Below are 12,111 nucleotides of genomic sequence, written 5' to 3'. Positions count from 1 at the left end.
ATGCACATCAGACTAACCAGTTAAGCCAACAAGACTGGCTATTAAAAATACATTCCTCAGCAGTAGCAAATATTTACTATACTGAAGTCTACACCGAAGTTGATGAAAAAACATTTCACTTGTAAAACAGAAGATTACATTCTCTTTACTTACTAGAATTTCCCAGTACATTCTCTGTTTCTGTATTCTGGATAGCAAGACTCAGATCTCTAAAGATAATGAGATGCCTGCTATTTAATTAAATGAGAGACACCAAAGTACATCCTAGAGTACTGAAGGCTTTTCAAATGGCTGCTCTTATCCCTTTTAGCGTGACACTATACAGTGTAAGGATTAAACAGTGACATTCCTTCTTAGTTCAGTGAATGATTCCAGAAAACGAAGAAAAAATGTCACTGTAACTGCCAGAGACAGAGGATATATAAAGCAGTTTCAGATATTTGAGAAGGTCCAACAAATGCGATTGAGATAAAAAATACCAGGCAGGAAAAGGTACTGTGATACTCACAGACATAATAATGCATTAGAATAATAATCATGTCAATACTACTGTAAATTTTGTCCTGGAGCAAAATCCACAGAATAAAAGGAAGGGTGAGAAATAAAAAGAAACAACACAAAACTGCTGAAACTATTTTTATGGTAGTGCTGCCAGTATAGTAAGAGATAAATCAAAGCATTTCTGCTTTCAAAGATTTAAAAGGCTATCATCAAAGAAACAATTCTTAATTACATTTTAGAAGGGATTATTGATCTAGGGTGAGAAATATTTTTTTAATACTGTCAGAAAAGGAAGAAGCTAGATTTTAGACTGAAAAGTGCTTTACTCAATGTTTTCTTCCCCTCCCAAAATATTCTGGAGACATTATCAAAATTGGTTAGAAACCTACATGGAAAAATGAAGTGGCTGCTACATACACACAAAGGAAATTCAGAACCTTTTGGTTTGAAGCCTTCAGTTTAGCACTGCATTCAATTGAGGAGAAATTTGGAGATGCATTTCCAATCATAACTATAAATAGCTTAACAACAAGGTCTATATCTCACTAAAATGCATTTTAGTGGCCCCACCAACAACATTTCTATGAGCTTTTGGGTCATTTGTGATTAATTCATTAGGCTTGGGAAACCACGTACACTGCAGGAAGAACAAAACAGTTTTTTTAAATGATGGTTTACAACATAAAGCTGCTCTGACTGCAATCATCAAAAAAGTAGAAGAAACAGTCACAGTGTCTCCTTGATAATCCAGGTGCATTTATTTATGTGGATGCAATAACAGAAGTGGTAAATCACTGAGTAGGGTACTGAGCAACAGGCAACTAAAACATAAATAAAATTCCCTTTAGGTACTTCTGCATTGTCTTTAAATATGACTGACTCTCATACCTCTTCCATGCGTTCAATCAACCGATCCAGCTCACCAATTCTCTGGTCTTTCTCCTGTATACTTGTTTCTGTAATCTGCATCTTCTTATTTGACTCCTCAATAGCCTTCAGAAGCCGATTGGTTTCCTCCTTCATGTAAGAACATTAACAGTCATGAGAACACACAGTATGTTAATGAAATCAGGCAGTAGAACCAGGACAGCTGTTTATAAGCAAAGCTCAAAGCTTTTCACTACACTTCCCCAGAAATCTGGAAGAGTTGTGATCCCAAACATGTACAGAACAAAATATCTGGGGCATTCTGAAGCACAGAGGTATCGTAAAGTATCATTATGAAAGTGTGAGAAAAAAAACATTTCTTAGATATTTGTTCTCCCTTCTGAGCATGCAATGAAGTAACAGCATGAGAGACTATGCTACTCCAATTGACAGCTTTTATCCTGTTCAGCTGTGAACGTTCCTCACATATAGAGCAATAAGAATAGAAACAGGCTAGGGAATCTACCTTCAAACTCAGTCACCTGTCTTTAGCAGGTAGAAGAACATGACAAAGTGTTCAAGAAAAGGTTTTACTTGTGAGTGGACTGAGACAAGGAGATCAGAAGAGTTACTGTCTAACTAGTGTGCAGTGAAAAAAAAAAAAAAGAAAGAAAGAAAAAAGCCAAAGTACTTAATTTCAAATCTTGAAGCCTATATTATCATTACTGCTACTGTGTTTGAACCCACCTTTTTTCCCAGCCCTAAAACCCCAATAGCTTCAAAAACTTTGTAATGGTGGTTTGAGTAGTCACAGAGAAAGAAGCATATGCACACTCTAGACTGTTAGGCAAGTGAGAAATGACACCAAAGCTGAGCACCACTTTTACAGACCAAATATACATACTAGGAGGATTTCCTTCTCAGCTTTATGTTTCTGCTCCTCTTCTCTCATTTTTTCCTCATATTGACTATACAGTTTTCTTGTCATCTCTCTCATGACTTCGGCATTGGCTTCTTGTGATGATTCCACCTACAACAAGGGAAAGGATGGAAGTCACAGTTGACCCATCAGTCAATAGAGCACAGATGCCTGCAGGAGAAATGAAACTTGCATGATATGAAACTAACACCTTGAATTTCAGCTCCATCTTGCTATAAATTTGACATAATTGAAGCAGATTTTCATTTGTGTTAAGATCATTTACAACACTGCCAATACAGAACTCATCCAAATTTGTGCAAGTTACTATTTCATATAGTTTCACAGTGCCTGAATTTAACCAACCATTGCTTCTCTGGGACCACATCATAGCTCTTTACTGAGCCCTTCCATAACAGTGTCCAAGTCACTTGGAGACTGTTGCCATTTTACAGAAGTGTATTTTAGAGAGAATAGATTTAGCTCCTGTTTCTAGATGACCATGAGCTCTTAAAGCAGTGATTACCTTAAGCTGAATCTAATTTGTGTGCTGTTAACCAGAAGACACAGTTGCACTCTCTTGCTTTTTCATGTACTGCTCTTTGTACAAGCATAAGAAATGGTGAACATGGAGAAAAGTTCATCAGAGAATAAACCAGGCTGAAAAGCAATAGACCCAAGGGTTGGATATGGTTAATTTTTAACCATAGGATGAGCAACTCTACTACTGCAACAAGGAAGAGGGCAAGAATGGCAATTCAGAGACAGGATTTCCCCCTTAGGGTGGTTCAAAACACTCACAAAAACACACCCTCAATGATTAAACACTAGATAGGACATTTGCAGCTTAAATCCATTTACTATGGTAAACTGCAGTAAAACAGCACAGTAGAACAGCTTATCCAGAACTTAGTTCTCTTACCAGAGATGGTATAAGTCAGAGAAGGTCATACTAAAATGCTGTGGAAGCTACAGCAGGGAGAAGAATGAAGTGATCCCTACTGATCACACAACCACAAAATACCTGGATCTGATTTTAAGGTTTTGTTTGTGTGGAGTTTTTGTATTTTGTTTATTTTCTTCTTCATTTCAAGGACTGAAGGGTTTATTAAACCCTCATGTTTATCTTGCATGGTAGTTACAAGTGTCCTACTGCCCTGTAGGATAATAACAGCATATTTCATCCCTTGCAAAGGGACTAAGCTCTGAAAGATTCCACTTGTACTGCCATTTCCCCCTGAGCACCTCACTCAAACAGAAACAGGGGCAGAGGTAGTAATTTGCACTTTTTGAGAGGGCCTACTTATACAGCCTCTAAAGCTTCATTATTAAAGGAAACTAGATAATGAATTGTAAGTTGAAATAAACCAATGTTATTAACCATTCATCATTTAGCATAAATGCAGGCCACTAGAGAGCCAAAAAGAAACACCTTCTCTGAATAAATTAGACATGAGTAAATCAGAGAGAAAATGGTTTACAGAAGAGGTGCCTTTCTTTCATTTAAAGGAGATTAAAGGAACACATTTGGCAGACAAGGAGATGAGGGAAGAAAATGTGCAAGCTTTCTGACATATAAAGCTATATTTTGCACTTATTCCTCTGTATTTCTCTGAAATAAATAGCTTAGACATTTTCCCAAAAAACTTGTTAAAGAACATATCGGCTGACTGTATGGTCAGAAAACTTGGGAGATTACCTATTAAAAATTTGATGAGACCAGGTAAACAAACTCAACATCAAGACATTCTTATGGCACCAGACAAAGTTATAAAATCTCTTAACTAACATCAATGGACATTGATTACTACTAAACAGTTTGAATTTCCACCTGCCAACATGCCCAGATAGTAATCCTATGTTATGAGGAGTCTGACTGTTGTCAGCTGAGATTCTTTGTTATCAAAACAGAAGTAGTTCACAGGAATACAATAGCTCTAGGGAATGGGCAAGGAATGATGGATGAATAATCCTTTACAAATAGAGCTAAGGAATTCATTTAATATACTCCTAATGCTCTCGCTGTGCAATATTTTCAGGGGAATTATGTACTGCACCTTTAATTTCAGTAACTGATTTTCAATTTGTGCTGTTTCCAGTTGTTTTTGCTTCTCTCTCAGCTTTTCCATGGATTGCTCGTGTGTGTGTTTTAAATTCCTTATTTGTTCCCTTATATCAGTATTCTCCAAAGTAACATCCACCAAAGTTTTCTGAAAGAAAGAGGCAAAACACATATTAAGATTCACAAATAATTCAGTGAGCGAACATAGTCAAGAAAGTGTGGAACAGGAAAAAAAAAAAAAAAAAAAGGAAAAGAAACCCAACCGAACATTTAAGGGAATCCTGATTTGTCAATGTTGTGTGAATAGCTTCGCAAGTTTTAACATTTTAAATTCTATTTTTTGTTGTATTTGGTTTGCTAGAGGGTGTTTCCATGAGGAACATATTGAAATCAAGTCCTGGAGCACTACTAAAAGAGGAAGGAACACGGATACGTTTAAGTACAAATATTACTCCCAGTAATCTTCCTTTCTTCTCTCCAAGGGCCATACATATGTATAAAACACACTAAAGTGAGAAAAACTATGACAAAAGTACACAGGAACATTTTGAGTTTAGATACATGGGAATTTAGAATTCTTTAAAACAGAAAGTACATCCCCACAATCACCCTCCCCCAAAGTTTCACAAGTATGTAAAGCATCACAGGTGTTACCATCCACACATGCCACTTCCATTTCTATTAAATAGTGAAGGTAGGAGAGCCAGGAGGTGCTCTGTTTTGCACAACACAGAACAAATCACATATTTACCTTAAGATATTTTGTAGATACATGACTAGTGGCATTAGTCTGTAGCAGATCAGTATCCCGATTGTACAGTCTTCTAATATTTGTTACAAAATAGTTGCCGTATTTTTTTTTCCTTATTTTCACAAATCAGCTGCCTCAGATATCCAAGACAATACTTTATGGGCTTGTTTAGTGTTAGAAACTATTTTTGTTATTCATGTTTAACATACGCTTTTAAATCCATGTCAGAAAAGGAAGTTGTCAGCTGTGAAACAGCTGTTAAAATGTACCTGCAAGTCTATTGATGCTGATGTCAAGGAGCTGTTCATTTCACTAAAGCTATCTAAGGCTGCAGCCTGCACTCGCACATGATTCTCTAAGGATTCCTGATGAGCATTTGTCACCTGAGCAGGAAAAAAAAAGAAGTTTTATATAGAATAATGATCAAGTTTACCTATTCTCTCAAAGGGACCTACAGAATAGATAGATCCCATTTTCACAGTACTAGGATGCTTAAAATATATAGGCCCCAAACCACATCCCTGTACCTCAAAAGCAAACAAACAAAATATATAATTCAAATATGCTAACAGAAATAAAGGAAAGTGTCTGTCTGCTGTTGGACAGTAATCAGCATACAACCTTTTCTGAAAGGACAAGAGGACATTTGACAAATGTCTGTTCTGAAAGCTTAGATACACAGAGTGGGAAGGCTGCTGGTGAAAATCAGAAGAATGTAAGAAATGAAGAAATCTAGAAAGGTTTGGGTGAATGGGAGGATAGTCTTAATTGAGAAGGAAGTGACTAACTGAGGACGTAAAGAAGCAACATCAAGAGGACCAAAGGATGAAGCAATACCAAGCAGACAGGAGAAATCAGCAGAGAACTATGCTGTGTGAAGATCTGTCTTCTTTTGTTGTGCACATACATACACACACTTGCATGCTTAAAAACTTGAGGAAATAACAGCAAAAAATGACACCATTTAAGAGGTGACAGAAAGCCAAACTGTGTAAATGACCAGGAACCATTCAGTAACAAAGAAGAAAATTTTTACTAAAGGTAACCAGCCCAACTTGGATTTATGTCATGGACCAGACAGATGCATTTCTTGTTAAAGCATAAGAGCACCAGTGATCAATATGAAGATCAATTAGTGTTTAGTAACAAAGTTATAAATAGATTAGGTCAGCCCATGGTGCAGAAGCTATGTAGTTACTGCTAATTCTATACAAATGTGTGCTCAGTTAAAAACAAATGAAAACAGAAATGCTTTAGATAAATTAAAAATGTTACAAGATAGGAACTTGTGTGAAGAAACTTACTGCCCAAGGTAGAGTATGAACTTCAAACTAACTTAATGAACAAAAAGTAGTCCTGGAAATTGATGGGGAAAAAAAAGCATAGCGATTCAAAGCTGAAGCGAAGAGTATAGAAGGGATTTTAAATAGGATCCTCAAACAGCATGAAAGGTGGCAGTCATGTAGAAAACAAATAAAAACAAACAAATTTTAAAAAACACATCTTATTAGATAGAAGAACACCCGTGCTTTTTTTAGGCACTCTCAATTATTAAGAAAGTGTGTGTGTGTGTGAGGTGGGATGTCTCAGTGTGCCACTGACTTCAGAAAGAATCCTTCGTAAACTGTTCATTTGCTATAGAATTAGAGTCTGTCAGAGGTGGTCAGAAACTATTATGAGAGATTTTCGGACTCATGAAGGGATTTCTACTGGTGAAGTGGAGGATCTAGAAGCATAGAATATCATCACTGCTATTTAGTAAGGATCAGCCAGAGAAAAGGCAAAGCTGCATCTGAGCCAGCGTTTGCCTACACAGCACTGGATGGGGGCTGCATCTCATCAGCATCATGAAGACTATTTAATCCATTTCATAAAAGTTCAGTTCCTCTTCCTCTCAAGTTGGGGTGACTTTTTTAAAATTATTTTTATACTACTTTACACAGAATTTGTTCTGATATTTATATATAAATACAGCACACAGTGAACTGACAGTCTCCAAATGAGGAGGTAAGAAAGGCACAAGTCAGAGTCCCAAATCCTTGAAGTTAGAGTATATTTAATTATCAAAGCTTCCTCTGAACCAAAGCTGTGAATAACAATACCAAATATAAAATCCACAGCAGGTTGTCAGTGAGTTGTTGGACCAAATAACTCAGTTTAAGATGAATGGTATTTCTACAGACTGCAGCCACTCTTACTGAAAAAGTACAAAGAAAGAGAGTTCATCAAATGACCACCAAAAGGTTCCATTAAGAACCACAAGGTAAGTCATTTTAGGACTGTCTTGCATTAAAGAATACTGCTACTTCTTTTATTATTGTATTTAAACATTACAGTCAGTAAAACAGAGCAGTCTGTTGAAAGTACAACTTTAAGTTGCAATGGTTACTCCTAATTATATCATCAATATTTTTTTCATTTCATGTGGCAGCTTACCACTACAAAGATCTCCAGTAGTTCCCAGATTGTCTAGAATGAACACACACCTAGGCAAAGATCATCTTTCATTTCCAATAACCAGGCAACTAGTTCCATATACAAAAGCATCCCTCCCTGTCCTACTTTACCTTCCTGGAGGGAAAAGGTAAATAGATGCTACAGGGACAGTTATTGTCATATGCTTTCCCTACAAGTGAACACATACTTACTTTTAGTTCATTCGTAAGCTGCTGTATTTTTCGTTTCATTTCATCATACTCCCCATACATTTTCTTTCTTACTTTTTCCAGAGTTGCTCTCACCTGGTGTTAGAAAAATCACATGCCTTTATCAACCAGACTTACTGATGACACTGTTTACACTGGGACAAAGTACTTTGTTTCTGTATTCTTTAATGTTGCTTTTAGAATTGCCCATTATTAGTCAAACTTTTTGTCAACAGTGGTTTACTCCTAAGACACGAACGTAAGTCTTCAGAGCTGTCCACATAGGGATGAACTAAAGAAAAATCTGAGCAATTCTAAAATTCTCTGTACACTTGGAACACTAGTAAATTAATCATTTAAATAACAAATTTCAATTAAATTATCCAGAAGACTAACCTATTTTGTTTACCAATGGAATTAAAATTAAAACATACCATGTTTTCTTTCTAAGAACACCATCCACATATGGATTTCATATATGTTATTCTATTACAGCATTTGATTAAGTTTTCACTAAATGTTCTCTGAAAATAAACCCTTTAGCTTCACTGAATTTGGACTTTTAGGCTTGTATCTAGCTAAACAATATATTAGCACAACTTTACCAATATAATTACAAATCTGAAGAATAGAGTACCCAAACTGATTTTGTTTAATAGCTCTGGGGGTAAATCATACTCTGCTTTTCTGAAAAAAAAAAAAATTAAAATAAAATAAAATAAAGGAAAAGGGAAAAAAAAAAAAAAAAAAAAAAAAAAAAAAAAAAAAAAAGTATGTTAGAAGCCAGCTTGGGTTTGCATGCCATTGAGAAACATGCAAAGAACCAAATTTTCTCAAGAGCACACATTGTAATCGCTCATTAAATGTTTGCCTATAGTTTATCTTCCAGCTACGTAGTTCGAATTCTTTTTCTTCCCCTCGTCTCAGCTGAGCATACGCTGGTTGCAGGTTATCTAGGGCAGTCAGCTTACCTTGCGTCTGGATAGTTGAAGTGGGGCTTGGGAAGGAACAAGGGGAAAGCATTAAAAGGGGGAAGTTTCTGGGAGCTTTGCAGTATATGCAGTCCTAAAAGAGGGCACTGGCCACCAAACCTACACAAGGACTGGTCCAAGCCTACCCCAGACTGCATGTTTCCTTTCAGATGAAAAACATGGAAGGAAGCTGACTCCTGTACTTCTGAAGGAAGCACTCCCCATCCTGTCTCTATCCACATACATGCACCTGCCCACACACACACACTTGCAAGGTGCAAGTTTGACATCAGTACAGGAAAAAGAAGAATCAGCAGTTTAGAACGTTGCCTTCCATTTCTGGGCTAAGTCAGCATACATGTGGCACAAGCTGAGGGCTCTGCTTTTACAGATAAAATGTATCTGGGAGGCCAAAGTTCACAACTAGCAATAGCTGATTCACAGCCTTCATTTCTTCAAAGGCTTTACCTATTTTTTTTTTCTGAAAGAATTGGTACCTGAGACCCAGTACAAGGCAGTCTGGACTGACATTTCCCACTCTGCCATAAGCCAACAAAGAACAGAGAAGTGCAGGGATATGCTCCCAGTTCAAGCAACCTGAATCAGGCACCAGAAACAGTGCAGCCTAAGGAGCTGCATTGTGGTGTGTACCAATTCATTCATTCCCTGACAGCACTTCAGATAAACTACACAGGCAGGAATACAGCAGCTCACATTCCTTGCCTGCAGAGCAGTAGCAACATACCCTAAATGGCGAATGCAGGTACTGGGGAGTGTTAAACAACAGGAGCTTGAAATCTGTGAGTAATAAAGGAGAAAAACAAGTGCTGATAGCTGGAGACCAGGCAGAAGCTAAGAGCACACATAATTACAGTCTCTTAGACTGCTGGCCTGACGCACTGTTCCTCCCTTTTATATCAACACAGTTCTCCTGCACTTGAATCACTGTAAGATGATAACCATTGACCAATAGCTTCCTGGGTGGCAAAGGCGGATGGAAAGAGGTCAAATTATTCACTCCGAGCTAATTAGAAGGTTATTGCCAAGACCTGAGAGACAAGGACTGACAGGCAAAGAGATGATGAGTCTCAAGCACAAAAATGAGCAGCATCAGAAAATCATTTTTTTCTTTCAGTACAGTTTCTGCTAATTATGCTAAATGAGCACGCACAAAGAAAGTAGTACAAAGTCATCTTATTAGGCTGACTATTTTAAGGCTGCCCCAATCATACCCAAGTGATTTTACTATATTACCTAATTTGGAAGCCTTTTCAAAGCTGTGATGGAGGAGGGGGAAGCAGAAGATAAGACTTTCAGGTGTCTGCATAACATTTGAAATTATGAAAGCTTCAGGACGGGAACCTCAAGATCAGTTAGGTAGCTAGCTTATCCAGCTGCATTTCCCCCCACAGTCACTGAGAGTTATGGAGTATCATCTGGCACAGAGGATGTGAGCTTCAACTACGTAGCTTATAGGAACTTAATTTTTTTTAACTCAAGAAATAACAAGGCAAACCATTAGCTTCAGAGTGGGTTCTCTATTCAAATTTGGGGTTATTTGGTGTGATATCAGTCATCCCATGTACACTCACAGCTCTACAGAAATATATGGAAGGGATATCTGACAAATTCTGAAGGTGAAAGCATAACTCACTTCTTTAATGTAATTCATCTCCTCTTTCAGCTGATCAGCTGACCAGCCGTAAACCACCATTTCTCTCTTATGGTTGTTGTCAGTCCGGTGCACAACGCCATACACCATTCCATGAGAGAGCTTCCCTGGAGACACGCCATTCGGTACATGGTAGAGCTCCTTAAAAACAAATCATAATTTATGTTCAAGAAAGTTCTAGAATAATTTAAAAATTAAATAAAGGCAGTAACATACAACAAGCAACAATAGTGAAATCACAGCAGTACCTAAGAACACTAGATCCCAAATGCCTGGGGGCCAAATTGTCAACGTTTGTATTTTGGGATGATCAATGATTAGTTTATAATCAGTTTAGATGTCAATTTTTCACTAGCTGTAATGGAAATGGTATGTGTGCAGCCAAGAGCAACAGATGGGATTAGTACAAGGAGAGAGACGTGTGAGAGAGAAAATTATTCTGGCTTATATGGTACTTCTCTGCATTCTTCTGGAGGACTGTTGGCTCTTACAGTTTCCTTTTAAATTCTTGCAAACACAAGAATTCCTCCACCCTGCCCTTTGCAAAGTCCATGCTGCGCAAAACATCAAAATTCACAAGTTTAATCTAAATATTTGTCAGTTCTCAGAAGAAAATGAACCTAAAACTTCAAAGCTCTACAAGAGAGTTCAGCAAATATCATTTTATCTTGTAGATGAACAATCTATGATTTTAGTTTTCATTTCAGGCTAAACACCTCCAAAACAATCAAAGATCCATTTCAGTCTGTGATTATCTTATAAAACATGTAGAACTGATGTTATAGGAGCCAAAGCAATGCTATGAAATGTTATGTGTTATGAACCATTATAGGAGGTCTTGATAGGAAAGTAAAGTAGCAGCTTTAAAGTGCTTGTGTTTGACATTCTAGTGATCTGCAGAAATTTGTAGAAACATTTGTAATAAACTTATGTCTTATTTTAAGGTGCCCTTTGCAACAGACTCCATTTAATCATCTCATCAATATGGCTTGTAAGAAAAATATTTATGCAAACAGTAGGAATCACTTCCCTCAATATATAAATATCTGCAAGGTCAGATGTAGCCACCCACACTGACTACTCACCTGGCCTCCCTTCTGATAAAACCAGAGAAATATACTACTGCAGCAATTATCTGAAGTGAATCACACTCCAGAAGTATTGATTTATATTCCTGATTACAAAGAATTGGAGTAATTAGCTCAGACAGACGTCCATGTTATGACTTTTAAAATGAGAAGAAAAAAAAAATAATCTAATTTAACTTTGTATATCTGCAAATTGAGAACCTGAAATGAACAATTATTTGTGAATGTAAAGTTAGGAAGACACAAAAAACATTTTGCTGAAGCTCTGTGTGCACACGGGGCTGGGAGGGGAACAGTCCTGGAGTAAAGACCTGATAAAAACAGTTTCAATCATTCAGTAGAAAAATACTGGTCCACGAGCCCTATCTATACCAGATACATGTTGAAAACATTGTATGCTGGGCTTTGTATCCTGATAACCAGAAGTTACACAATTATGATTTGTTTGTTTTTCTCTTCTCTTTACATGCATACAGACACAAATCCCACACCTGATTATTTTACAATAAATACAGGAACTAGATGGGGATATGACTCAAAACTTCTGTATCTGTTTACTTCCAGGGTTGTACAGTTGCTTTGGTTGTTTCATCTCAGCTCCTCCCCTGCATCTGGATGAAGGGATTAAATACAAG

The 12,111-nt window shown here is 37.1% G+C and overlaps 1 protein-coding gene across 2 annotated transcripts in view; it reads right to left on the bottom strand.

Annotated features, from left to right (window-relative positions):
* The window catches only part of MYZAP (myocardial zonula adherens protein), a 49,485-nt gene that overhangs the window by 24,955 nt on the left and 12,419 nt on the right, over positions 1 to 12,111 (bottom strand). For both annotated transcript variants that reach the window (XM_072345702.1, XM_072345701.1), the window contains exons 3-8: positions 10,371 to 10,529; positions 7,749 to 7,841; positions 5,370 to 5,483; positions 4,345 to 4,497; positions 2,273 to 2,398; positions 1,390 to 1,518 (exon numbers count right to left, since the gene is read on the bottom strand). In XM_072345702.1, coding sequence (XP_072201803.1) covers positions 1,390 to 1,518; positions 2,273 to 2,398; positions 4,345 to 4,497; positions 5,370 to 5,483; positions 7,749 to 7,841; positions 10,371 to 10,529 — 774 coding nt within the window. The remainder of the gene's footprint in view (positions 1 to 1,389; positions 1,519 to 2,272; positions 2,399 to 4,344; positions 4,498 to 5,369; positions 5,484 to 7,748; positions 7,842 to 10,370; positions 10,530 to 12,111) is intronic.

This window comes from Excalfactoria chinensis, chromosome 10 (genome assembly GCF_039878825.1).
Source record: "Excalfactoria chinensis isolate bCotChi1 chromosome 10, bCotChi1.hap2, whole genome shotgun sequence".
NCBI lineage: Eukaryota > Metazoa > Chordata > Aves > Galliformes > Phasianidae > Excalfactoria > Excalfactoria chinensis.
The sequence above is the reverse complement of the archived record's forward strand: the minus strand, read 5'-3'. Positions and strand labels throughout refer to the sequence as shown.